Source organism: Hemicordylus capensis, chromosome 2 (genome assembly GCF_027244095.1).
Source record: "Hemicordylus capensis ecotype Gifberg chromosome 2, rHemCap1.1.pri, whole genome shotgun sequence".
NCBI classification, from domain to species: domain Eukaryota; kingdom Metazoa; phylum Chordata; class Lepidosauria; order Squamata; family Cordylidae; genus Hemicordylus; species Hemicordylus capensis.
Window position 1 is genome coordinate 411,080,903 of NC_069658.1, and position 27,919 is coordinate 411,108,821.

The following is a 27,919-nucleotide window of genomic DNA, read 5'->3' on the forward strand; positions in this document are numbered from 1 at the left end:
TTTATAGTGCTGGAAAATGTAGTCCTTCCCAGCACATCCACATAGGGCAAAACTCAGCACTGCCCAATGGGAAGGGCTGCCTCCACACAGTGTCAGGGTTGCTGTGAGGAGTATTCAGCTTCTGACAAAGCTTCAAACAGGCCTAATAACCTATTGGTCTAGGAGCCACTCTTAAAGTTGATGGGAGCCACCTACTGGCACCTGGGTCTTGTAGTCAAGGTCACCGATATAGGAAAATGGAAACCCAAAGAGAGAGCTGCCTGCTGGCTTAGACCAAGGGTCCAGCTGGTCCAGGATTCAGTTTCCACCACAGCCGCTGTGCAGATGCCTTTGGGAGCACACAAGCAGGGCAGAAAGGCAACAGCTCCCCCTTCCTGTCTGTCACAGAAACATATAAAAGTGCCTTATACCCAGTCAGGCCATGAGTGCACCTAGCTCAGTATTGTCCACACTGACTGGCTACAGCTCTCCAAAGCTTCTGACAGGAGTCTTTCCCAGCCCTACCTGTGATGCCAAGGATTGAACCAGGGACCTTCTGCGTGCAAAGTGGATGCTCGGCCATGGAGCTATAGCCTTGTCCCCGGCATATGGGTAAAGCAGAGACAGTGTATGACAGAGCAACCATGGAGGAAGGTTTCCAAAGGGAAGAGGTAGGAAGAAAAGGTTCAGGATAAGGGAGAATTTCCAGTCCACCAAGGGGTAACCTCTTTGCAGCTGACACCTCTCACTCTGCCATTCCCGGTGGCTTCTTTCCCCAGTTTTCTTTGGCACATCTTAGCATGTTCAGAGCCATATGTTTTTTAAGTGTTCTCTCTTCAGCATGGCAAACTCTGGTACTTACTGGAAAGTGAGGTAGAGAAACTTGACCGTTGGCCTTGACACTACGATGCATCTCCCTCTGGAGCTGCTTCTTGCTCCCAAGTCTATAAGGAGGGATCCCATCACTAGAAATAATAATAAAAATAAAGATGTTTCAGCCAAGACACTCTATGCTGCAATGAAACCAACGTAGAAGCTTTAAAAAGGCCTTCAAAATTATTGGCTCCATCCCAGCCATGCACATGGAACCAGTATTTTTGAAAACAGAAATTGGCTACCTTGAAAAGCCTTATGATCCATAACATAATTCTGTAATAAGAATAATAATTATATTCTTATGTGCTTGTAGCTTATTATGGAAAAGGGAAACAGTTGAACTGACAGATTGTAGGGCCCACCAATGGTTTTTTGCCTAGGGGACTACACAACCTTGGAGTCAGGCCTACAGCAGAAGCCAAAGCCTTCAAACAAGTAGTCATGCTTTCCAGTCAAAGGCTGTTGCTTCCTCTTGCATCTTTAAACTCCTAACTAAATATCTGAGAGTAAAAACCCTGCAGGGCAAAATGAGAACGTGTTCTATTTGTCAGGTTCTGTCATCTGATTGCCATGGCTTCCTGCCCTCCATATCACCTCTTGCCTGACTTTGTTAATTTTTGATGGCTTTGTGTCCACACATGGGTTGGAATGAATGCGAAGAGAAGGCACAATTCAAGCTGGAATACCCTGTTTTACCTCTGCCACTGCATACCAAATAAATGATGGACCAGATTCTATGGTACACTGAAATAGGAACATTTGCTGTTAACAGGGAATGGATAAATGGTGGAACTTTCCAGTGGTGGAATCTGTGAGTCCCAGTTGTACAATATGAACTGGGAACAGCCAGGATACCTTAACTCCATTGAATTTTTTTTTTTTAAGGAAAAAAAAACCTTAGAAGAAACACCCACTTAACTTGTTTAGAGTAGTGGGGCTTTTATGAGAGGGCTCTTACTGTATTCAGCCCAACAGGAGCCAAATTTGGGGCACTTTCCAGATTAGACCCTGCAATGGAGTTATGACGTATCTCTGAAGTATGCTTCCATACTTCCTGTTGTGACACTGCAGTCCCTACGCTGACAGCAGGGTGTCGTGCACATTTTCGATGCCTTATTTCGGATCTAATCATTCATTCATTCGACTTCTATACTGCCCTTCCAAAAATGGCTCAGGGCGGTTTACACAAAGAAATAACAAACAAATAAGATGATAATTGCTGCAATTTATTGCTAAAACGTATGTCCAGCGTTAAAAGGTTGCTTTATTTTCCACTTGTTAGTTTTCACACAACTGCTCCACCTGCTGGGCACTTTGCTATTTATGTTTTGAATGTGATTTGCCCAAACAGAAGCATTTTGCCACTGTTGAGCAGGTAATCTGGAAAGTGCCCAGGAGAAAGGGGCGGGGGATGGGGAGGAAGAATTCTGAAAGTCTGAAGCAGAAGTTGGTTGTGTATGGTGCTATCTGCCCCCCCACTGCTCCCACTCATGTGATGACACCAATAAACCTCTCCCACAATTCCCTGGAGCAGAACTGCATTTAGTTCGCTTTTTAAAATAAAATTAGTAAGGGATGAAAAATTGATACTTTTGCAGTGTTTTAAAAAATAAATACAGCAGACAGCACACTTAAAACACAGGGCGAGGAGCAAGACAGGTGGCTGAGACAGCATTCGATTCACAGGGAGCACATCTAAACTCATATTCTTGATTGTAAAAGAGGAAACTACAGGCAGCACCACACTTTAAGCAGCAGGTACAATTTCTGTGTATATACCAGCGTTTCCTGCAATCAAGCATGATTAACATATGCACATCTCAAAATGTTCATGAATATGAGGCTAGGATCCCGGATCAAATTAGTGTACCTAAAAAGGTATACATAGGTGTTTAAAGATGCACATATGTTAGCCACAATATATTCATTTGCTATGGGGAAATCCTATATTCACCGCAGGGGCGTAGCTAGGGAAGAGGGGGCCCGTGTTCTGGCGGCCCCCCAGAGTGAGGGAGATAATGCATAAGTTAGGGAGGGGTGGAGCTGGAGGGCCCTCAGGAGCTGGGGGGCCCGTGTTCTTTGAACCCTTTTGCACAATTATAGCTACGCCCCTGATTCACCGTGATGATGTTTGCTGCATAATGTATGGAGCTACCCCATAACTATGTAGAATCAAGGCTTTATGTAGAACAAGTACAAGAGGTTGAAATTCTACTAGTCTTGTCCCCTTGGGCAGACACTGGAGAGATGTGGGTGAAGTTTCCATTCTTTGCTTCTCAGTATCATTCTGTGGCTTTTGGCAGTGATGGGAGCGGGCGCAAGGGGGAATTAGGCCTTCAGAGGCTGTAGCAACTGCTTCTTCTATTCTGCCATGACTACTATGCCTATGCCGCCACTAGGTCCAAAGGATAAGGCAAGCCTGCCATTCTCCTATATTGTGGAGCCCATCATGCCGTGGAGCCTGAGCCCACATGAGTCCTGGTGCAATCAGATAACTTCTCTAAATCTTCCCAGTTCAGAACATTCAGAGAACTAATTGTGGCCCAGGGCTCTTTTTAAAATCCTGTTTTTGAAATGGCTAACCTTTTGGAACATACATTATGAACAGAGTTAAAGAAACTGATGTAGCATATAGGGAATGTTGAGAGATAGTAGGCTATAGTGAATAACATAGAAGACAGAAGGAAGATCAGGATTTACAAGCATCTAGGTCCAAAGGATGAAGCAAGTTTGTAATTATTTTGAATTGTGAACCCTGCTAATCTAAGGTGTTCAGGCCCATGCAAGTCTTGCTGTGAACAGACTTCTTTAAAATCTGACCGGTTCAAAAATGTTGGGGACTTATTTGTGGTCCAAAGCTTGTTTTAGTAAAATAAATATGAAAACTCACATTTTTTACTTTTTTTGCTTTAAAAAGGATTCTAGCCTTTTAGATCATACTTTACTGGTAGACCCAAGAAGCAGATCTACTGAATTTTGAGAGCTGGTGGAGGACAGAGGCAAAGAGCCTGGGCTATGGATCAAGAGGTCCCTGGTTCAAACTTCCCATCTGCTATACATTTAATAGGGGGATTTAGACAAGTTGCTACCTCTCAGTTCTGCTCCCCCAAATCTGCAATAGAGACGAAAGAAGTGAGACTAAGGCCCATGTAAACGTGTGGCTGGATATACTGTATATTGTTATTTATTTAAGTTTTTTGGAAACTGCTTTGGGAGGTTCTCCTGAAAAGTGGTATATAATGCAAAAATAAATAAATATGGGGATAACACTGAGCACAGCTTTTGTAGGAACAATGAGAATGAATCTCTGAATACTCTAAGCATTATATACACATTCTAAATATATTACTACTATTAAACCAAAGTTCTGAGCCAGCCAAAGTTCAGGAAGTCTACAGGAGGCAAGCTATGTTGCACTAGTGCTCTGCCTAGGCCTTGAACTCTACACAATTAAAATCAGCCCTAATAATTCCCAATTCAGGCACAAGACATCACACTTGATCTTTCCTCGCAGAGACTGAGGAATGTATGCCTGTAGTTTTGTTTCAAATCTTGGCTAAAAGCAGAGGCAGGAAGTCAGAGGGTTCAAATCCCCACTCTGCCATTAAACATGCTAAGTAATCCTGGACTGGTCACCATCTCTCAAGCTAACTTACCTCACAAGGTTGTTGTGAGGATAGAAGGGGGAGGGGGAGAACCTTGCAGGACAGAAATGCAACTAGTAGTAATAATATTTGGAGGATGTAGTTAGGTGCCCTGTATCTTTCAAGCTGCTATTCTTCCTCAGAGGCAGAACAAAACCTGGAAAAAGCATGAAACCCTAACTCTGTTAGGGGAAACCCTAACAAAGTAGTGGAAACTCTTTGTAGCAAGTCCATATGGTCCTCCCAACGTGACCCTAATGCCTGATTTATAAGGGACTCAGGGAAAGGCTTGTCCACAATTAGACACCATATGGATTGGACAGACCTATACATGTGTTAACATTAGCACACCAGCAACCAACAATCCAAGCAACCAGTGGCATGCTAACATACAAGTGAACAGGCCACAGCATGTCATAAATATATACAGTTGTTGACTGGGTGCACATGGAAAGTTTACACACAACAGGGCTTTCTTGCATGGCAGACATCCTGCATCATTCAGGTCCTCACTTTGCGAGACAGTACTATTTTGGGGTGGAACAGGAAGAAACCAAATAGACCTGCTACAATGGTTTCCTCTGCTTATTGCAGAGTTTCAGATGAAAGCCTTCTGAAGAGCAGCAACAACTCCAGAGACAGAGGACACCTAATTCTCTCAATAAATAAATCTGCAATTTTTGTTGACCGCCCCCCCCCCCCCCGCATCTCTTTTGATGCATAGTGAGGTGCCATGGCATAAATCTTCCTGGCTAAGGATGCAATCGTCCTCTGCAGGCCTTACACTGACAGGAACTAACTGGGCACTAGGAGGAGAAATCCTGCTTCAGTGGTTTTAGGTAGCCTGGCCAGTTGTTCCAGCAACTTGTTTCCCTAACTCACCTTAATATTAGGCAACAGTGCATTTCAGAGGGGCTTATTATTAGTTATTTCCCTCCCTAGAGGAGCAGCAGCAACCCCTCCACATTTAATAACCATTTGTTCCCAACAGATCTTTAAATAGGATTGAATCAATGCTGAGGTTGTTTCTAGCAGCTACAAGTACGTACAGGCTGGGCTGCATCCAAGCTGCACCCTCAGCCATTGTGGGTTTGCCGGGTGAAAAAGGCAATGGAAAAGCCAACCCCCAAGTCACTGCTTGCTCACCCACTTCCACATGGACTTGAGGTTTGCTCGCCGAGTTATTGTGGGCTGTGGAGCTTTTAAGTGTGGCATTTCATTCAGAACTCTCAAAATTCCTATTGAGAGCATCACGTGTACCAAAAACCATTTCATCGAGACCAACTATTCTTTTGCTCTTCCAAACAAGCATTAAAATTCTACCACCAGCATAAAGTCATTGCACCAAGCTGCCTCTTGAGGGACTGTGTGGAACAGTCAGCTGGTCTGGATCCCAGCAGCCTGCCTCCCGATTGGGTGGGAGAGATGATCTTGCAACACCAGCACTCAAACATTTGCACTGGCTACATATTTTCTGGAAGCAATTCAAGGAATCAGTTTTCATCTATAGAGCCCAGATTTCTTAGGAGCCAAAAGAGACTGCCTCTGCTCCTGAAAGATTCCCACTGTAATCTTATAGGACTGCCTGAAAGTAACCTCTGGGAAACATCATCTACAAGTTATGCTTGGCTTGCAACCGTGTGTAGAAAGGTGATCCCTGCCCCACAGTTATGGAATGCTCTTCCACAGGAGACATGCCATGGCCCAAGGCCAAGCATCTTTCCAAAGCATTACAAGTTGTGTGTGTTTTGATTTCACTCAAGTTTGTTGCAACTGGAGCAGCATTTTTACCATCTTTTGTGTTTGTGCAATTACACCTGCTTTAAGCCTTCAAAACTGGCAGCAAGTTCATCTAAGCAGGGGTGACTTTCTTCTTTTATGGTGCTATAGGATGCTATCCCATTCAGATTTCAAGAGCTGAGATGTGTGGCCACATCACGATTGGTTGCAAGGAAGAACAGTAACAAATGCTATGGCATGGTACATCCCTCCAACTTCACTGAAGAGTGCATGGGAGGATGGTCTGTGTAAATTCTGGTTTCTAGTCCAATACTGCAGCAGTGAGCCACTGGATTGCAGAAAAGGTCACACGTGTTATTGGAACATGCTTCCAATTTCCTCTATGGACACAAAAGCAAGCAGAACTGCAGTCAAAAGTCTTTTTGAGATGACTCAGTGTGAAAGTCTTGCTTCCCCCGACCACAATATTTCATCTGGGGTGGGGGACTTCTACCCAGCCCCAAGATGCCTGGAGCACCAAAGGTTTTGGTTTGCCTGGTTTTACATAGTACAGCTTGTCTCCCCTGCTTGGGTCATTTGCTCTACAGGCATTTTCTCTGTGGTGGTCCTGATCTTTACTTGTAGACAATTACAGTCTGTTTTGCTTCAAATAAAGCCAGGGGAAGAAGAATGGGGAGCTGATGGATGCTCCTGCCTTTGCACTAGAAGACCTTTCAACTCACCACACTTGGAGGTGTGATTCTATGCACTAGGATTCTTTTGGTTTGTGCTTTTATTTTATGAGAAATACAAACAGATAAGTCAAATATGTTCAGAATCTGCAGATAAGTGTATATTTGTTTTCCAGTAGTCAATACAATGTTGTCATCTTTGTTCATAGACAGTGCATCAGTTGTAATGCATATTCATGTAACTTATTCTCAAATTCAGTTATACGGAGGAGTCTCTTGAATACTGGGCACAAAAAATCTTCGTTATCATATCAGAGAACAACTCATGAAGAGTAATATGTAATGATTAGTATAAGTCAGTAGAACTATGACAGGATATAGATCTATACAGAGATTTGTTCTCTCCCTCATCCCATTTCTTATACCAGACCAACATCTTTTTGCAACTGGACAAGTCTACCATGCATGGAAAAAATGTGCCTGGACTTCTCTTGCGTTTCAGGAAAAGCAGATTATAAATGCCTGTAATTTCTATAAACATATGAACAAGACTACCTTAAATGGAGTCAGATTGTTGGCCCATCTAGATCAGTGGTGTCACCAACTGATAGTGGCTCTCCAGGCCTTCGGCCTTTTACCAGGAGATAAAACCTACATGCATATCTTCTACTCCACCACTGAGCTATAGCTCACATCCTTGAAGTCTGAATGTGTTACTTCTCACCTCATTACATTAACACAGTTCTCTTTCAAATTAGTTACATAAGGAAAAATCAATTCCATGACTCCAAACATATTCCCAGATCTCAACGTTTATATTATGTCCCACATCCTGAGCGTGCTGAATCACATTTTACTACCTGCTCTAACTCTTCGGAATATAGCGAAACAAGAGAGCTCAAGTGCCACTCCTTGGCAATTGTCTTGAGTAGTTAGAACGTTCAGTGAAATTAACTCTTAAGATCTAATTTGGGGGTTTGAGGATTTTCTTACAGTAAGCTATGGAGGCTGTTCTCATAAGCAGCCCAACCTGGATCCTAGCATTTAGGGAATGAACGCCATTTCCTGATGATGCAGATGAAAAGGAGTAGCAGAGTTGGGTGTCATCAGCATACTGATAACACCTAGCACCAAACCTCCTGATGACCTCACCCAGCGGTTTCATGTAGATTTTTAAAAGCTTTGGTGACAGAATGGAGCCCTGAGGGACTCCATATAACAGCTCCAGTTTTGAGGAGCAACTGTCACCAAGCTCCACCATCTGGAATCTACCTGAGAGATAGGTGCAGAACCACTGCAAAGCAGTGCCCCCTATCCCCAACTCCCCCAGGTGATCCAGAAGGATACCATGGTGGATGGTATTGAACACCGCTGAGAGATCCAAAAGAACCAGCAGAGTCACACTCTCTCTGTCATCCATCAGGCTGACCAAGTAGAGGTCATCCATCAGGCTGACCAAGGCTGTCTCAACCCCATAGCCAGCTCTAAAGCCAGTTTGAAATGGGTCTAGATAATCAGTTTCCTCCAAAACTGCCTGGAACTAGTTGGCCACCACCCTCTCAATCATCTTGCCCAACCAGGGGAGATTGGCCTAAAACTATTCATCACTAAGGGATCCAGGGAAAGCTTCTTAAGAAAAGCTCTAAACATTGCTTCCTTCAGACAGGGGGGCACCCTACCCTCCCTCAGCGATGCATTTATGATATTAACCAGGCCACCTCCATGTATCTTTTTGACAGATTAATCAGTATGCACACAAAAATTCAACTGCTGTGTTAAAGTAAGACAGTTGCACCATCAACTAGAAGGAAATTTCTCTCTTTTCCCAAGTTTGTGACATTTGTTCTTTGTTTGCTGCCAAGAAAGCTGCTGGACAACCAAGAAAGAAACATCATGCAAACACATCATGTCTTCACTTGTGCCCTAATACTGCAGAAATGAATTGCAATCATGCTCTAAGACAGGCCAGAATGGCACTCAAGTATCCAATGGGGAAGAAGATGCAAAGTTTGCCTCTTTGAAGGCAAAGCTCCATAGTGTTTTTGGACTTGACAAGTGTTTCTGGATCCAGGGAAAGAGACCTATCAAGTGCATCAGCTCTGGCAAATCTGTCAAGGCAGGGGGAAAGGCTGCTTTACCAAACTCACACTCTTCAACTGAAATCACATAAAGCAAGAGTTGCACATGCTCCGTCTCAAAATAATGTATACATGGTATACTTCGCAGCATAGGTCAAAGAGAGGCAGATAATTATCTCAAAGGGCTCCCTATCTAGACCAGGCCTGCTCAGCTTTGGCCCTCCATGTTGACTTATAACTCCCATAATCTCTGGCTTTTGGCTAATGTGGCTGGGGATTATGGGGATTTGTATTCCAAAAACAGCTGGGGTGCCTAAGTTGAGCAGGCCTGATCTAGACCTTGATCAGGAAGGCAAGATTAACAAGAGATGAATGTAAGCAAGTTTGGAGGATGGCACTGCGGAACATTTTAGCAATATATATGAAGGCAGGAGAAAAGCTATAGGTAAATGATGAGCAAAGTAGGGGGAGGGCTCCTAGCTCAAGTGGGAGAGTACATGTTTTATATGTGTGGTTCAGTCCTTGGTATCTCTAATTAAAGAACTTCAGGTAGCAGGGCTGGAAAGGACTTCTGGATCACACAGAGCTGCATCTGCAAATCACATAGACAGTGCTAGGCTAGACAGACCAAAGAGTCTAACTCCATACAGGACAGCTCCATATGTTGAGTATTACTAGAGATCTGGAAGAAGGACCAGTTAGTTCTATGGAGCATGGAAGCATGATGCTTCTCCTTTTGTTGGGGGATTTTCAGATGATTTTCCCAGTTACATGGTACAGAGGTGTCAAAGACAGAAAACCTAAACCCTTGCCCATCATAATTACGCATTTGCTCAATGTTGTCCCATTTGGAAAACATGTTGCTTGTGGGAGAGAGCAACACAACAAAAAACCCTATAATGAAACCCTGGTCATATGGATGCACTGATAGTAGGGGTGTGTACAAAGTTGATTTAGCATTCCATCAGAACAACTGGTTGAGCCAGTTGTTCCGACAGAATGGCCTGTTTCAAGTTGGAACATTCCAAGTGCCATTTTTAATTCCAAAATAACACTCTTCTGGCCTCTGCGCATGCACGACAGCCATTAGCTTGGTGGTGCTGACCACGCAAATGGCTGCTGAGCATGCACAGAGGCCAGAATACAATTTTGGATTCCAAAATAGAAGCCAGAATATTCCAACTTGAAACAGACTGTTCCGAGCTCAGAACAGGCCCTTAATTTGAAGGGTGTTCTGTTCCAAACTCTGAACACTCGGAACCACAGAACATTCAACTGTGGAACATTCTGCACATCCCCAACAAAGTCCATCACACAGCACTACATCAGCACAAGTCCGTGCAACATTCTCTCCTATTCAACCGAGCCTTCCAATGATTATCCCAGATGTTTTCAGTGCTCCCTGTCCCAATAATTTTGATAAATGAGGGTGTCCTCTTAATTGGCTTTCTGAAACAGCAGCTATCCTGGAAGAAGATGTTAATTAAAATTAAATTAAAAGGCTGGTGAATCTCATTTTTGTAAGAGGGTGGCATTACTTAGCAGCCCTGAGAAACAGAAACAGACCTTCTAATGAGGATTTGAGAGTGCTTTCGAAACTCTGGTCCTTGGATATTTAAAACGAAAGAGCTTTGGAGGAAGGGATAATGCATTAACCACAGGCAACACATGCAAGTGGTGCCTGAATTCTAAGCCCAACAAAAGGTAACCAAGGAGATCCAGCATGCTACAGTGGAGACCACATTGGAATGAGTCTCATTTCAGCCACAGATTCACAGGGTGACTTTGGCCATGTCACAGTCCCTCAGCATCCAGTTTCTGAAAAACTGGAGCAAGAGTGACCTTACCTTATAAGACAGCTGCAAGTTTACAGACTGAATATTTTTTTAGTGCCGTATAGTGGACAAGTGCTGGACCTGAACTGGAGAAGGGTGGGGAAGGTCTCCTCTAATTTTAAATCCCTGTTCAGCCATGGAGCTCAGTTTGTGGAACTAGGCAAGTCATCATCTCTCAAACTAATCTCTCTCACAGGAAAGCTGTGAGGCTAAAGTAACATGACTCCCACATTTATCAATCACCCCAAGCTCTGTGAAAATGGTGGGGGGCGGGGCATAAATCTGATAAAGAATACAGTAAAACAAAACACTGACATGGAGGACAGGCAAGACCTAGGTTCAAATCCTTACTCAACCATGAAGTTCGTTCACTGGTGGCATTGGGCCACTTGCTATCTTTCAGTCAAACCTACTTCAGAGAGTTGTGAGGATTAAATAGGAGGGGGAGGAGAAAACATGCATATTTTGAGCTTCTTGGGGAAAGGGTGGGATAGAAATGCAATAAATAAATAAGAACAGAAAACACTCAATTTAAGACTGAAAAAAAAGTTTTGCCAATCTATAACTGACACAATCTCTGCAGCAGTACAATATCAGTGCTAACCTCTGTGTGTGTGTGTGTGTGTGTGTGTGTGTGTGTGTGTGTGTGTGTGTGTTAACCAGACTCTGGGCTCAAAAGCTGTAGAGTTTTAAACACTGGGTAGCACGGGTTTAATTATAAACATTTCAGCTAACCAGTCTGGTGCTAAGCCAATCTGTTTCTGGGGAAACACTAGTTTTGAAGTCAGCTGCCATTTAAGCTGAGCCAATTATCTTAGCCTTTTGACTTAGATGTGCCTGACCTAACCTGAATGTAGTTCCACTGCTTCTTTTGAAATATCAGACTCATGCGCATATGCATTCACTCCCATCTTCATTTGGCAATGGCTCTGAAACGAGCCTCTGATCTTGCCAACATCAAAAGCCTGGTTTGTAAGATAAGGTAATATTTGAAGTTCGCTCAGCAGTATTCCCCTGTGTCCAAAGTAAATCCATAAATAAGATATAACCAAATAATAAAAAGGTCCCCTTTCCTCTCTTCCCTTCTCTCCAATCAAGAAATGTAAATTTGAATTTGCCTGATGCTTTGTGGCCAACACCAAAAAGGAGAGATTCAACCAAAAAACCCAACGTTGATCCTGGGGGGTCAAACAGAAATTCAGAAAAGGATTGTACATTTTCCTTTTTGGGAAGGCTACCTGGAGCCTACTTCAAAACACAGACCAGACCACAAATGGCTTTAACGTCCACTTGAGTCCGAACACAACAGAGACCAATTCTGCCCTTCAGTTTGTACCCTTCAGGAGTCGTTCTGAACATGCACAGTGGTGTGCAGCACTGCACAACTCAGCAGTTTGATGGTGCTGGAAACTGCCATGATGCCATGTTCCTGCATCAAAAGGTGGCAAATCCATCACAGCTGCAGCTGATTGTGCTGTCGATCCACCCCCGACCCAAAGATGAGGAAGCCTCCTGTCTGTGTGTGTGTGTCTGCTCAAGTTTCTCTTTCCTACACCCACGGCAGGGAGGAAATTCAAACACAGAAACTTGGTGCACGCGCTGGTGTTACTGCAACTGGCAACAGCTGTTGGAGGCTATCAGCAGGCTCTGCTCTAAGAGTCTATGGTATTTAGCCATAGCTCCGAAAAAGAGGGAGCATCCCACACAGACACACACCCCAGCGCCTTCTTAGTTTGAGACTGCTTCTCTCCCTGACAAGGCGACAGGAAATCCAAACATTTCAAAGGGTTCAAGAGGGGGGTGGGTGGGTAGGGCGTTTTTGGATCAGTTTGCAGCAGGAACTGATTAAATTTCTGAGCTTTGGTAGGCTGCTCTCTAAAGCCATATAACCATTCGGGGTCCTATTGAAAACTCTGCTGCCCCCCACACCCCTCCCCATATCTTGAAGCTCCCAGCAGTTTAATCAGGCAAGCTTCCCCTGCTCCTCACCGCCTGTACCGGCTATTGTTGTGGCAGGAAAAAACAGCCAGGCTCCTTTCATGCATGGCTTTATGGGGAGCTCCTATTCACTTGTTCAAGTAAATTTCAAAGCGGCCTGCTACCCTCTTATCCCCTCTAAGCTCCCCTAGACTAACAATAGGCTGAAAGCGATTCAGTTAAGCCTTTCATCCACCATGCACTTTATTTCTCACTCAGTGCTCTCATCTGTATAAGGCCCTACAATTGGCATTGCTGTGAAGAGAGGGTATAATCCTAGCCCTGCCAGTCCCCAGTGACCCAACATTGGTCCAGAAATGACTAACCCAATGAATGCACTGTTGACACATGATCACATACAAACCATAGCCGGCAAGGAGAAATCAAATGAGTGATGCGGCTCTTTTATTTAATGCCAATATTGTTCAATAAAAGGGGGGGGGAGGAATTTGCTTTCCCAGACTACCAACCCAAACCCACATGTGCATTCAACACACACACACACACACACACACACACACACACACACGGGGAGGGGGGATAACCAAGCCTGCACAACATTGTTTACATCTATAAACTTTTTCTTCTTTAAGAGTGTATATTGATTGCACCACTACCAGGATGACTGCAGCAATGAAGAAGATGCATTTCCAAAGTCAGATTTCAAAGCTATTGCATGTCCTCAACCAAGACAGAAATAAGCATTTGAAATTAAGGTCTGGATAACTCTAAATTATCCCAAACTGATCAGGACCTTTCTCTCCCAAAGATTTTTAATCTATATATTTTTAAGCGGGGGCGGGGGGGGGGAGAGAGAGACTGTCCGGTGCTTTGAGGATATTTAGGAATGAAGCCCAACCTCTTCAGGCAAGAACAATTTGACAGACACCACAGGAATGGGGGAGGGGGAGAGTACCAACTAAGCATGTATAAATTGCAAGAAGTTACAAAGCTATCTGGCCTAGGCATGAAATGATTCTTCATTTTTTCAACTTCAGAAGACCTGGATTTTGCACCAAAGATTACTATTCTTCCAGAGACACTCAAAATGCCTGTAATTAATGTTCCATGGAGTTCCTCCATACAGAAGAAACTCAGCTAGTACGTACAGTTTTGGCACAAGAAGGTTTCTCAGCCCTTCAGGTCAGTAACACCAGTAAGTTCACTAATAACCTTGGAAAGCACTTCCTGGAGGAAGCAATCTGTTTTTATTACTTAATTAGATAATAATAGTACGCCTAGTCCTAAAAGTAAAGGCTGGGGCAAGATTGTGAATATGGGGACAAGATTATGGAAACATTTAATGGGTTAGAAGCTGGCTTTCAAGTCCTACTGGGAGAACAGGGTTGGCCACTTAAGAGTTGAATGGGAACCTTCTGAAAGAGTTATGGAAATGGGGGAACCAATCATACAATTACATCAGCAGCAAAACCTGCCATGCTCCAGCCATACTACTACTTTATGTCTCCTACATGGTAGGCTAGAGTCTATTACAAGTTGTGGCTGAATATCTTAATTTTACTTTCCAGAGTGGTAGCTGTGTTAATCCGCTGCTACAAAAACAAGAGTCCAGTAGCACCTTAAAGTCAAACAGTCTTTTAAAACATAAGTTCAGTGGTCTAGAGCTCACTAAAAATTCTCTAATTTGAGCAGAAGTATTCAACTTTTAGAACATAACATATTTGTGGGGGGGGAAATTGAGGGGAATACTTACACACTGCTATCTGTCATGGACATAGAATCATCAGTGAGGGCATCACTAGATATTTCACTATCATTTGCACTAGTGGCAGGAGCAAAGACGTAGCCAGAGTTCACATGGTAAGGGTTAACAGGATCATTCCTCTTGAAGGACCTAGAGACATAAAAAATAGGAGTTTCATTATTCTTCAACTTAGGAAGTACACACATAAAAAGTGCAAATAGTAATGAGACACTTCTACAAGTACATACATGACAAATTAAATTACTAACATTGCCAGTACTTGGAAGTCAGCCCCATCCATTTCAATGGAACTTTCTTGGAAGTAAAAGTGTCTAGGATCACAGCCTATATTTTTCACTCACCACTTTATACATAATAGTTGCATATAATTTTACAAGCCTGTCTACTGCCTCTACAACATTGCAGGATATTGTGAAGTCACTATCGATCTATAATTATTTATTTATTTTAAAGGACTGATTCATACCACTTTTTGCCCCACCACACAGATGTTTATTTCTTTAAATTTTCATCCAAATATTAAAGATCTTCTACCAAAGAATTCAGGGTAGCATACATGGATACACTCCCCACCCCTATTTTCTCCTCACAACCACCCTGTGAGGTACAACAGGTTAAGTGATAGGTCAGTTATCAAGATCACCCAGTGAGCTTCCTAGCTGAATAGGGATTTGAACCTGGGATTCCTTGATCCTAGTCTAAGACTCTAACTACACCACCATACTAGGTTTTGGTTTGTGATGGGGTTTTTTTTGCACCTACCCACATGATAGCAAAGCTTGTGAGCAGATCCAATATGCATTGGGTTCCTCCACCACAATGTCTCAATAGCAGTCTTAAGTGGGGTGGAGAGAGAAGAATGCATGTTGTTCACAAGCTTGCCCTCCATATTGGTCTTACTAGTTCAAATGTCTCAATGTGGTGGGGAGAATGTCTGCCATGAAAAGCCACTCCAGTATAAACACCTTTAAAATTTTAGTGCTCATGTGGACACTGCTGAGAACATTTGTCATTTTAACCCACACAAGTCAACTGTTTGACTGCTACATTTTACCAGAGCTTAACGTAGGATACAAATGCCATGGCCCACCTTGGGGCCTGGAAGTTGACACCACAGTTCACGCATCATCCATTTACAAGCCATTTCCCAAGGGCAGGGCAGGATATACCTAAAGCATCCTTGACAGGTTTTCCTGTCCAGACATTTCTTGAAACCTCCACAGAAGAAAAATCTAATAATTCCCTTGTTTGTTCCATTACTTACTTTTTCCAATTAAGGTGTCTTACCTAAAACACTCAAGCTAAAATTTGTCTTCCTCACTAGTTAAACTCACATATTATTCTTTCCTGTTCTTCTACAGAGAACTTAGAGCAAGACTTTTTGACAAGTGGGCTGCACTGTGAAGAACCTGAGCCACAGACTCCCTGATGGTTTTAAGAGCAAACTGTCTGCTTTAATCTCCCTTGTAAAATATGAGAATAGTCATACTGGCATACTGTCAGCAGAGGCGTAACTAGGGAAAACGGCGCCCGGGGCAAGCACTGAAATGGCGCCCCCCCACCCCCCCAACATACTACATTATACTTAGGTTTTTCCTCACAAGTGCCCGCCGCCAAGCAAAGCAATGGGGGGGCGTGGGCGGCGCGGAAGGGACCGCTCGTGGGGGAGGGGGCGCCAACGTGCTCCCTTGACTGCTGCAGTGCTGCTGCACTGAGCAGGAAACATTTGTATTAACAAAAAAATTTTTTTGTCATGGTGGCGCCCCCCACGTGACCAGAAAAGATGGCGCCCGGGGCACGTGCCCCCCCTGCCCCCCCTATAGTTACGCCTCTGACTGTCAGGCATCTACAAATCCACTTACCAGCTTGCCCGTGGCAAGAGCCCAAGGCCTCTGGTGAGCAGAAAACCCAGCACCAAACAGATCTCCTCACCAGGTTTCATTTCCACTACCATTTTTGAGAAAGTAAGAAACAGCAGGAGTTCTTTCTGAACAGTAGGAGAGGGCTCCCACTGCTTCTTACCATCTCCATATCCCAGTGCAAATGACAGAAGACCAGCTTCTCTTCCAAGTTTTCTGCCTTTGTGCCAGAGCAGGATATGAGGGGACTGGTGGTGACCACAAATAATGGCTGGCTAGTGAACTAAGCCTAAATCTGTGGGTCCCTGCCTACGGTTCTAGTGCTGTAGTAAAGACAAGAGTTAAGACTTTGGAGAAGGGGTGGCCAACCTGAGATTCTCCAGCTGTTGCTAGACTACAACTCTTGCCATCCCCAATCACAATTTATTGCAGCTAGGGATGATGGGATTTATAGTCCTCCAACAACAACTAGAGAGCCTGAGGTCTCTGAGGCCACCTTGCTTTGGAGTGTTTAGGAAAAGTACTACATATTAAGTACCAACAATATTTTAGGTCTGGATTTAAGAAATTCTTAGTATTCCAAACTGCTAAAAGTTCAGTCAGAACTCCTTTGGAGGTTATATTATCTCTCAGTCAGCTGATAACTTTCAGAAAATGTTACAAAAGAAGTATGGCCCATGTGCCCAAACTGCCACATTGAGGGACAGGAGGCAAGCTTTTCTGAACCATTTCTTGGAGAAGTGAAAAGATAAACAAACCAGAAGTATGGACCCTGGACTTATAACTGAGTGGTGTGTGAGATGTCAGTGTCATGGAACCTTTAGGGAATAGTAACCATAGTGTGATCAAATGTAGCATGTATGAAAAGAGAGAATTGCCAGGAAAGTCTCACACAGCGACTTTGAACTTCAGAAGAGGAACCTTCTCTAAAATGAAGATTTTGGTGAAAAGAAAACTGAAAGGGAAAATCAAGAGTCACTTTGCTCCAGAATGCATGGAGTTTATTTAAAACCACAACAGAAGCCCAGTTAAAATGTATACAAAAAGGAAGGAAGGTACCACCAAGTCCGGGAGGATACCAGAATGGCTAACAGGTAAAGTCAAGGAAGGTACACAGGGGAAGAATTCCTTCAGAAACTGCATGCCCTGCCCAAATGAAGAGAACAGAAATGAACTCAAACTCTTGCAAAAAATGCAAGGAGACAGTAAGTGGGGAGAAAAGAGAATTTGAAGAACATTTAGCTAAAAGCATCAAGGGGAAATAGCAAAACCTTTAAGGACATCAGAAGCAGGAAACCTGCCAGGGAGACTGTTGGTCCATTAGATGATGGAGTGAAAGGAATTAGTAAGGAGGATATGGAGACTGCAGAGAAGCTAAACGAGTTCTATTCATCTGTCTTCACAGCGGAGGATACTGAGCATATACCTGTGTCTGAACCAAACTTCTCAAGAACAGAGGCTAAGGCACTGAGTCAGATAGAAGTGATGATGATGATGATGATGATGATGATGATTAATAATAATAATAATAATAATTTGATTTCTATGATAAGAAACGATGTTCTAAAATGTCTGTGGAAGTTAGCAATTAACAAATCGCCAGGGCCAGATGGCATCCACCCAAGTGTCCTTGAAGAACTCAAATGTGAAATTGCTGACCCCTTTGCAAAATATGTAACTTATCCTTACAATCAGGCTTTGTACTGGAGAACTGGAAAGTAGCCAGTGTAACATCAATTTTCAAAAAGGGATCTGTGGGGTGGGGGGGGGGAGTGTCTGGGAAATTACAGGCCGGTTAGCTTAATGTTTGTGCCAGGTAAATTGATGGAAATCATTCTCAAAAATAGAAATTTTAAGCATATGGAAGAATAGGCTTTGCTGAAGGAGAACCAGCATGGCTTTGCAAAGGTAAATCTTGCTTCACCAACCTTTTGGAATTCTTTGAGAGTGTCAACAGGCATGTTAATAAAGGTGATCCGGTTGACATAGTATACGTGAGTATACTTTTCCACACAATACATGGTTAACCTATGGAATTATCTGCTACAAGATGTGGTGACAGCTACCAGCCTGGATGGATTTAAGAAGGGCTTAGATAAATTCATGAAGGACAAGTGTATTAGTGGCTACAGGCCACCTCCAGCCTAAGGGGCAAGATGCCTCTAAATACCAGTTGCAGGGGAACAACAGCAGGAGAGAAGGCATACCCTCACCTCTTGCGTGTGGGCCACTATGTGAAACAGGATGCTGGACTAGACAGGCCTTCTTGAGCCTGGTCCAGCAGGGCTGTTCTTATTCTTCCAAGTGCAGTACAAAGTAAACTTCAAATCTGTATTTGAACTAAGTTAGTCCAGTAAAAGGCATTGCTGTCATCGGCCTTTCTTACTGGGGATCAACAGGACAGCAACACTACATACAACACAAGGAAAGCAATATGGATACAAGTCTGCATTCTACACTTTGTATTTACACCCTAAACACAAGGGATAGAGGGTGAATTTAGAGTTGGGTAGAGCGTGCAAATGTTTGCAGGATTACGACGACTGCTTCTAGCTGAAGCTCTTCAAAGCTCTCTGTTGTTTATACACAGCAACATCTTTAAATACACAAAGCCAAAGTGCTTGGAATCCAGACTAAGTTTGCCAGATGTTCCATATTTCAAGCCATCACCCCATCTTCTAAATGCCTGCTTGACAGAACATAAAGGACACCCCTGATTTCAAACGCACACCACTTCCATAACATTCCACACAACAGACACCACAAAGCCAGACCACATCCCTCATTCTAAAGACATCCAATTTGGCAACCCTGATCAGCCTAGGCTCTTATAGCTTGCTGTTCCATTTTCACAGAGTCACTGGCTTAAAATAAAAGTTGCTTGCAAGCAACTTGGGAGGCTTGGGTAGGGGGCAGCATCATGCTCCACAAGTTTTTTGTTTAAGACCAAAACAAGTGAGAGAAAGAGAAAGCAGAGGGAGAGGGGAGAGACCCTTAAAATCTCTCAAGCCACTTGCAGAGATTGGAGGCAAAGCTTGGTTTAAGTGAGCAGTCAGGCCGCCTTAATGAAAAGCAGCACTTCCCTTTCCACTAGTATTCTAGTCCCTTTGTTTCCATTTGCCCTGGTTACCCACTTTCGACCTCTTCAGCAGTCTTTACTCACTTTTCTCACAAGCAACAAGTCCTCCCACCCTCCCGTTACTCCCCTGCTGTGCTGCATTCCTGTTTCACAGGCAAGGGGAAAACATGAGCCTCTGCAAAGGCTTAAGCAAAGAAAGAGGTTGGGGGGAGATGAGAGGGAGAGACAGACAGACAGCCCTCTTCATGACGGCAAACAGCATGACTGAAGTTCTAGGCCTCCGTCTCAAGCTGACCTTTGCAGGAGGCCACGCTGCAAAAGAGTCAGGTATTTAAGCACAGCTGGGATCACATTCTTTTCCACAGCACACAAAGATATTTCAGTGGGAAGATCAAGACATTCAAGAGATGAAAAAAGAAGAATTGGAGATGGCAAAGAGTGACAAAAGAAAGAAGTCAGATCTTCAAGATAGATCAGCCCCACATGTTTCCAATTGAAAAGTATAGTTACACTATGAGGAAAGAAAGTAGGGGGAAGGGGGAAGAGAAAGAATCCAAATTTTGTACCTTAAAAATGCCAACCCTATTGATGAAGCATGTAAGTTTATGAAGTTCCATTTACATTCTTTAGGCCACTGTAAGTTGTTGGTGCTGCCCATGGTGGAGCAAGGAAGGTTGAAGTCATGGCTTTTTAATTACACTCCTTGAAACCATTCCATGTCTTGCTTTAACAAAACCCAGACCCATGAGGGCTTATTGTTGTAAAGTATCTGGTTTCAAGATGCTCACCATCTGCAGAGATCCAGTCCTGCTCTTTAAGTGGATCCTACAGGCCTTCCTTTTAAAGTGCAGGCAGCACTACAACTTTAATCATGCTATCATAGCAACCACCATTAGTTATGTTGACACTTTATCCCTCTGGGAAGGTTAAGGAGAAGCTCTTCAGTAGCTGTAGGTAGTCACTTTAGAGTTCATCTCCTCTAGTTAGGTCAATCTTCAACTTATTGCTCCCAACAAATTTCAAAGTATTTAGAAGAATTTCAGACTAGTCTACACAGACTCAGGACACAAGATATTACTGTGACATTTAACTAGCAAAAGAACTTTCAGAATTTAGACCAATTGGGTGAAGAAGAATATTTGCATACAATCATATCACTACATATCAAATTTCTTTCTTTTTTTAAGTTTACCCTGTGTTAAAGCAGATTGTACAGAAAAAAACCATACATTATGTAAACCAATTAGAAATGTTTTCATAGAGTTCCTTCTTTAAAAAAATCTTGACCACACTACAACCTTAATTGTAGCCAGATGCCATCATACTGCTTTTAAAGGAGTTTAAATTCCTGCACAAAGCAATGGTCTCCAATGTACATTTTTGCATTCATATACTCTAAAAACAACCTTCAAATTAATTAAATACACTCTCAAAACCACCAAATTAACTTAAGACTCAGTATTGAAAGTGTTTTCAGCTGTCTGGTAGCAATTGTTCTCCAGCTTCATGGAGAAAGTCTGAAGTTTCTCACTCTATTATCTCTTATCTTAATAGAGTGGGTAACTCCAGGTGCTATGTTAGATAGTAGACCTGTATCACAGAGGCAGTACAATGAGTTAATCATTGGGGTGTCTTTTGTGAGGACCTTATGACAATCAACATGATTTAAGAATCCAATGCTCAGTTTTCTCTTCAAAATTAGTTTCCAGTTTCACAAAAAAGCATCAGATCTTTATATTTCAAACCAAGCAATGGAGTCTACTTGGAGACTTTGCAAATTGGCAGAGTTCTGCTTCATTATATAGGGGAAGGGGGCACAAGATGGCATCCCATGGTCAAAAGAGCCACCTGAAAGCCTATGCATCAGTCAAGCTACACTAGGGAAGATATGGATTACTCTGATCAGATCAAGCAGGAGATTCCCTTGGTGCTTGAGAAAACTTCATTTAACCCTGCAGTAACTTTATCTTGGGCACATTTTTGATCAGAAACACTGGTGACCATGTCATGCTGACAATATTTATGACAATATTTCTCATGTTCATGTGATGCAAATGTGTGGCTTCCCTCAGACTGCTTTCCAGAAGTGAGGAAGTGTTCTTTTTGCTTTGGTCCTTTCCTCTCCTTCACAATGGTGGTATTTTACTTTGATAACTGAAGCCAACCATTTCCCATAAAATGGGAACCATTTCCCATAAAATGAGCCAGTAGAGGGTCATCTGCTAGCCATCACTTATTTAGTGCAAGGCCAGCTTCACCGATGTTGCAATAGAAAATGTAATGGTTAGAAGAGTTTTTGTATTATTGGCCTCTATGCTATCAGACTGTGCCATAAGAGGGCAGTTCTGTGAGCATAAACCTGTGTGTAACCAATTCTGAATCTAATGTAAACAAACTTTCAACACTACTTTAAGTAGCTGGGTACAACAAAATGAAGTGAAATAGCTTCAGGATCCTCATTCCAGGGAAGTAATTTATACATACTTTTAATTCTGCAAGAGAGGAAAAAACATCTGAATCAAGCTTGAAGTATTTAATTTGCCTCAGAAGCCCCCAAACATACAAAAATATATCCTGACACACATACTGGATAAGAGAGGGAGAAGAAGAGTTTCTGCTCCAACCCTACCCTTTCATTATAATAAAGCCTAGGAGCAAAAGGCAATAGAAATAAGCATTTACACAGATCTCCAAACGGCTGACATGCTAGACAAACCTCTATTTTTTTTTTAAGGACACATTACTTAAAAGTCAGGGAAGATGAAGACATTTGGACACGAGCCAAAAGAGAAGGTATTTGTATGTCATCTTCTGTTACCAGCAGTAGGCTAGACTGTGCATATAACATTAACTCATCCACAGACCAAAAGAAATTGAACCTTAACACCCAGGAGAGAAGTAGCAAAGCCTGGTGGTCTCTGGCTTGAGAAAATGGCATGCAAGTTAAGATCCCTTGAACAACATACAACTCTTGTGATTCTAGCTCCAAAGTTACTATTACTCATCAATGCAGCACTCTTAATAGGCAAAATGTGTTGAGTTTATACCTACAACCATTATGTGAGATATTAATTCCATTTGATAGCTGAGGAACAGAAGTTTGCCTAAGCACATACAGTAAGTCCATGGCAGCAGAGAGAGTGGAACCCATGTTCAAGTCCAACTCTGTTCACAAAAACACAAGGCACATGGTGTGAAGAGGACCAAACAAAAACCAAACACCTTCCCTCCTCTTCAGAGAACAGTGTGAGGCAAATCAGTCTTTGCTTCCCATGGAAGTTCTGAATATTTTCAGCACAAAATGGGCATCAATATTCCTGACCAAAATGTTCATTAGGGATTTGGCTATAGGTTCAGATGAAGTTTCTTAAGACCCTGAGGATTCTGCTCAATTTAACTTTAGAAAACATAGTGGCAGAACATAAAAACCCATGCCTAACACCATGCTTCCAGCAGAAATTAAAAGTACTTATCTACTTATCCCAACTTGAAGAAGGGAGTGGTGATGGTGGTGGAGAAGCCAGAAACTAAAGTTCTGGAGAACAGCAAATTTAGATGTCAAACTCAAGCAACTGGTATAAGTTACAACTCAAGGCCCCACAAGGAAAGTTACTTATTAAGAGCCCTAATACAGAAACTTGCCTGAGAAAGGCATTGAGGTGGTAAATACAGTAGATGCTCTACCAAGCATTCCGTGCCATTGAGATGAAACAAACAGGTAACAGATGACTGATCTCATTTGCACAGGCAACAAATGAGAGAAGCCCCTTAGATATCTGGAGCCCTGCAGATTTGCACTAGCGTGAGTGAAAGCTGAATTACAACCAGCTGTCTTTCCAATTCTATCACTGGAAAAGACCATAAACACTGCTTGCTTCTATGAAGGGCAAGCAAGAAACACAACAGATGCAATTCAAGAACCCTCCTCTTAGAGGCAGGCCATAGTTGAAACAAGCTGAAAACAGAAGAGATGCCTGAAGTCCTTTGATGTCCATGAATCACAGAAACACTCAACAAAAATTCCTGTAAACCAGATGTCAAATACTTACCAGATTGAGAAAGAAACTCCCAAAGCGAGACAGAATATACACAACAGAGGGAGAGAGAGCAGGTCCTTCTGCTCTGCAGATCCTTGTTCAACATCCCCATTTATGAAGGGGAAAGGGAGGGGAGAAAGAGAATAAGTTGTCAGAAGATTATACCACTCGTCATGATTGAGAGAGAATACGATGATGTTGCCATTTTGTGAGGGACTGTTCTTGCTCACTTTCATCAACCTATACAGCCAAAAAAAGTGCTCCCATCACACTCCTGGAATTACCAGGCACAATGCTGATTTGGAAACCTTTGAATGTGAAACACACACACACACACACACACACACACGTAGAACATTGTTTATGTAAACATCCCATACCTGAAACCATCTGTCTGGCTGAACACATTTTCTTTGGCTTAACAGTAGCGACATGGCATCTAGGAATTATAAAACATTCCCAAAAGTGCATATGTGCATACATATATTCCATATACATTGCCTCCTTGAAATTCACTAGGTTAAATCACACAAGTACCCACTGTAATAATATGGATTTTCTTGTTCCATCACTGCACAATTGCTTCCCATTTTCTACATGAAATCTACACATTTCAACACTGGCTGGGGATAAAGCTGGCAAACTAGTATTCATTACTCATTCACATGTCTAGATGGTGCTCTTCCCAATTCCTCTTAATGTGGTTTAAAGTGGTAACAATTAACGCATGTCTCAAAGAACAAGAGTCGCTTTGAAGTGTGTTGGGGTTTTTTTTGGTTGGCTTTTTAAAAAATATGTCTAAGAGAGCCTTAAGAACTGGTGGATCTTAAGAACCACAATGTACTGCTTTCTTTATTATGGAGAAAAACAGCCCTCCCCGCAAGCCAGAAAGAAATGCCAAAGTTTTTCAGGTTCATTATTTTTAAAGTATCTTTGCCAAAAATCTACTTGCAACAGACACACAACATCTGTTGCATGTGCAGAGATCTCCACTTTGCAAGTCTTTTTAAGGAGAAGCAGACTCCAGAAGTAATTCAAAACTAGTTCTCTTACCTGAATCCATTCTCCACAGTTTCTGTAGCTCGGACACTTGCTGTAGCCCTCAGTGTTTTACTGGACAGCCCAAGTACGGATGGCAAAAGTTTGTTTTTAAAATCTGCACAGCTCCATTCTTCCTCTTCATTCAAGGTAGGGAGATAGCCACAGTCAACTTTTAAGCTCCCCAGTCCATTGCTGTTAATGTAAGCAGGATTTTCTCCCCCACTCCTTACATATTCAAGGTATATATCAGAAGTTAAAAACATCTGGTAAGCATTTTCCTCCATCATGGTCTGAATCTCAGTCTGTGCCTGATCAAACATTATAGAATCTATCTGCTGCTTCTTGATACTATCCTTTATGTAGGTCTTAGTAGCAAGCTTAAGCTGCTTGGAGACAATGCTGTTGTTCTCAATGTACCTTTTGTATATAGCTTTGGCTACTCTTAAAGTTTTGGTATCCTTAAGGTCCATCTGCCTGAAGCCATTGCAGGCAAACCAGAAGTCTAATGTATCCACACATTTTTCCCTTTCCAGGAAGGTCCGAAAGAGATAGGCACCATCTTGGTCTCCCAGTAAGGAATGCAAGGATTTGGTCCATCGTGCTAGAGGGGAGTCTGGAGATGCACTGCCTTCTGGCTCCCCAAGACCATCCTCATTCCTCCTTGGGTTGGAAGAAACTGACATGGCCTTGAAGCTTTGGTTTCTCATGACAAACAAGTTGGCAGGCAGGTGGCATGGTGTCTCTCCTTCTTCCCCTGGTACAGGGGGGCGTGGGGCATCTTCTCTGAAGCTACTGCTGGGGTCTGGAAGGTGAGTCAGCAACACTGCACTGCTCATGGTTCCTGGAGTTCCTCCTGGCAGGGCTTTTTCTTTTTAAGTTCCTCAGTAATCTGTGTGCCTCTCTCTTTCCTTTCTCAAGTCAGCAGGGGATCCTCCAAGACTTCTCTCTTGGAAAAAAAAAAACAGGGGGGGGAGTATTGATCTAATCAAAACCAGATCCACCCAACATCAAAGACAAAAAGTAAACAGGCCTTTCAATTCTTCACATTAAAATAAAAGAGGCAACCGCAGCTATCTGCAGTGCTAATCAGAAATATCAGATACGCTTTTCAAAGAGAAAGACTGAACTCTATGCACACTTTTAACTTTGGTGTGGAGAGAGTAAGAAAAAGGGGAGAGGTTGGAAACAGGAAAAAAAACTGAACTCTTAATTATTGCATTGCCTATAAAATCAAAACATGCTAAAAGAAAACCCACACACAACCATGAACCTTCCTTTCCACTAATGATAACATCTGAGAAGTCCCAGTAACAATCTTGGATTTCTAATGTTGTTAAAACCATTTGCACCAAAAAAAAAAAAAAAATCCCTACAAGTTTTACCTCCCTCCCTCCCTCCGGTAGATAACTCAAGGCAAAGAACAAAACGTGCTTTCCTCAGCATCTGGTTTCCATTTCTCTCTCCCCCCAACCCTTCAACTCCTTAAACATTTAGATTATGATCACCAGAAACCCTTCTAAGCACAATGCTGGATGCTCCTCTGGAACTTCACATTGAGAAAGTGTTTAAAAGAAAATGGGAAGAGAAACAATCTTGACCACAGTGTTTTATTTTAAAACTAGGTCTGACTCATTTCTGATCAGTTGCCTACAGCCTTCAAAGAAATCCCATGGACTTGGTTAAGTTATATTGTTCACATGTTAAAGACATCCACATTCTAAACACTTCCAACTATTGGAAGCAAAGTACTGTATTCCCCCCCACCCCACCGCTTCCCTTGGATCAGTCATACTATTTTTTTGCTTAATATATCCAGGTTCCATCATTAAAGGTTAAATAATTAACTAGATTTTGACAGCAAGTTTTGTGCATCTTCCAAATATACTGCCCAAGGATGCACAGCAGATGATGGATTTTCAAATGTTCTCTATTCTACACACTATTAAAGCTCCGCAGTCATTTAACAAAGCTGGTTTACCAAACATGTAGAGTTCAAAGCTAACATCATTAGACATTAGCTCTCAGTTCCTGGCTTCTTCTATCTTGCACATCATCCCAAACAAAAATTAGCACATGCATAAGAAAGTTCAACGTGTCAACTCCCCACATCCCCCATCAAAAAACAACATACATCAACTTCAGTCAAGAGTTGGAATTTTAAAGGGGGGTGGGAGATGGGGGGGGAGAAAAGAAAAGAAAGTCTTGGTCTTCTTTTGAAATATACCTGAACTGAAGACGACATTCCAAGCCTATTATGCCTTCAAGCTGTCCCCCACCTTACAACAAGAAACACCCCCATCAGGAAGAGAGGAAGGCAGATAATGGTGTTGGTTGTTGTTTTAAATCAAACTGATTTTTTTAAAAAAAAAAAATTACAGTCCATGAGGCACCATGCCTTCAAAGTATAATCCTTCAGAGGGGGCCAACAAGAAAAAAATAAAAGAAAAATCTCCAGAAATGGCGACTGACTGAAGGGGAGGTAAAGAAAAGGGGGGGGGGGCAGAAAAAGGTTTGCCGAGAGATCTCAGGATCAGAGAAGGAGAAGGAGAGGGGGCAGAGAAGTCTTAAGCCAGTTGCTTTCTCCTAGTAGTCCTATGTAACAACTGACCCCTAAGGAAGCATGCAGTGCCTCTTTGGAGTTCACAGGGGGTGCTGATAGAAGTGGGAGGGGTGTATGATAAGTTGGGGGTGGGGGGAGAGAGACATCGCATCCTCACTACATCCTACCTACAAACAAAAATACATCCTAGATCGCTACCTCCCTCCCACCCTCCCCTTGACAAATCACGTGTTAGGAAAAAGAAACCCTCCCCACTTTATTACCGGGATGTGTGGGTAGGGGGTAGTCTGTGGAAGAACTAACCCATCCACCAGATATCTCCTCCCGCCGCCACGCTCCGTTTTTGTTGTTATTATTAATACGAACCCCGGTCTATTTTCCTGCCAGCCTCTGCTTGTTCATAACTAACACATAAATAGCTTTCCTTAACAACTTCAAAGCTCAAGCCAAAAGCACATCAAAGCGACCCGAAAGAAAGCGGGGGGGGGGGGAGAGAAGAGAAGCAACATTGAATCACATTCATTCTTTTGCAACTTACCATTGATCTAGTAGTTTGGATGGTGTGGTTGTGTGTGTGTGTGTTTCGCCCCCTCCGCAAACGGGCGCTCCGTACTTCCTTAAAACAGCCCCCACTCCAATCCACCTCCCTTAGTTCTTTTCTACAGAAGGGAGAAAAGTAATCCGCAATGTTGCACCGATCTCCTCCCCACCACCCACCCCCGACCGCTATATTTTCATCTTCCACCTCCTCTCATGCTTCGCAAAAGCATCTGAGAGTTTAAAAGAAAAAGGGAGGGGGGAGAATAGAAGGGGGCTG

General features: G+C 42.8%; 1 protein-coding gene across 8 annotated transcripts in view; it reads right to left on the reverse strand.

Annotated features, from left to right (window-relative positions):
* Positions 1–27,919, reverse strand: part of AXIN2 (axin 2) — a 115,435-nt gene that overhangs the window by 20,775 nt on the left and 66,741 nt on the right. For 3 of the 8 annotated variants that reach the window (XM_053301112.1, XM_053301113.1, XM_053301111.1), the window contains exons 2-4: positions 24,555–25,488; positions 14,515–14,655; positions 842–944 (exon numbers count right to left, since the gene is read on the reverse strand). In XM_053301112.1, coding sequence (XP_053157087.1) covers positions 842–944; positions 14,515–14,655; positions 24,555–25,378 — 1,068 coding nt within the window. In that variant the 5' untranslated portion in view covers positions 25,379–25,488. Of the gene's footprint in view, positions 1–841; positions 945–14,514; positions 14,656–24,554; positions 25,489–26,766; positions 27,213–27,640; positions 27,817–27,919 lie in introns of those variants that run through there. The other 5 variants (XM_053301108.1, XM_053301109.1, XM_053301115.1 and 2 more) reach the window with 3 other exon arrangements.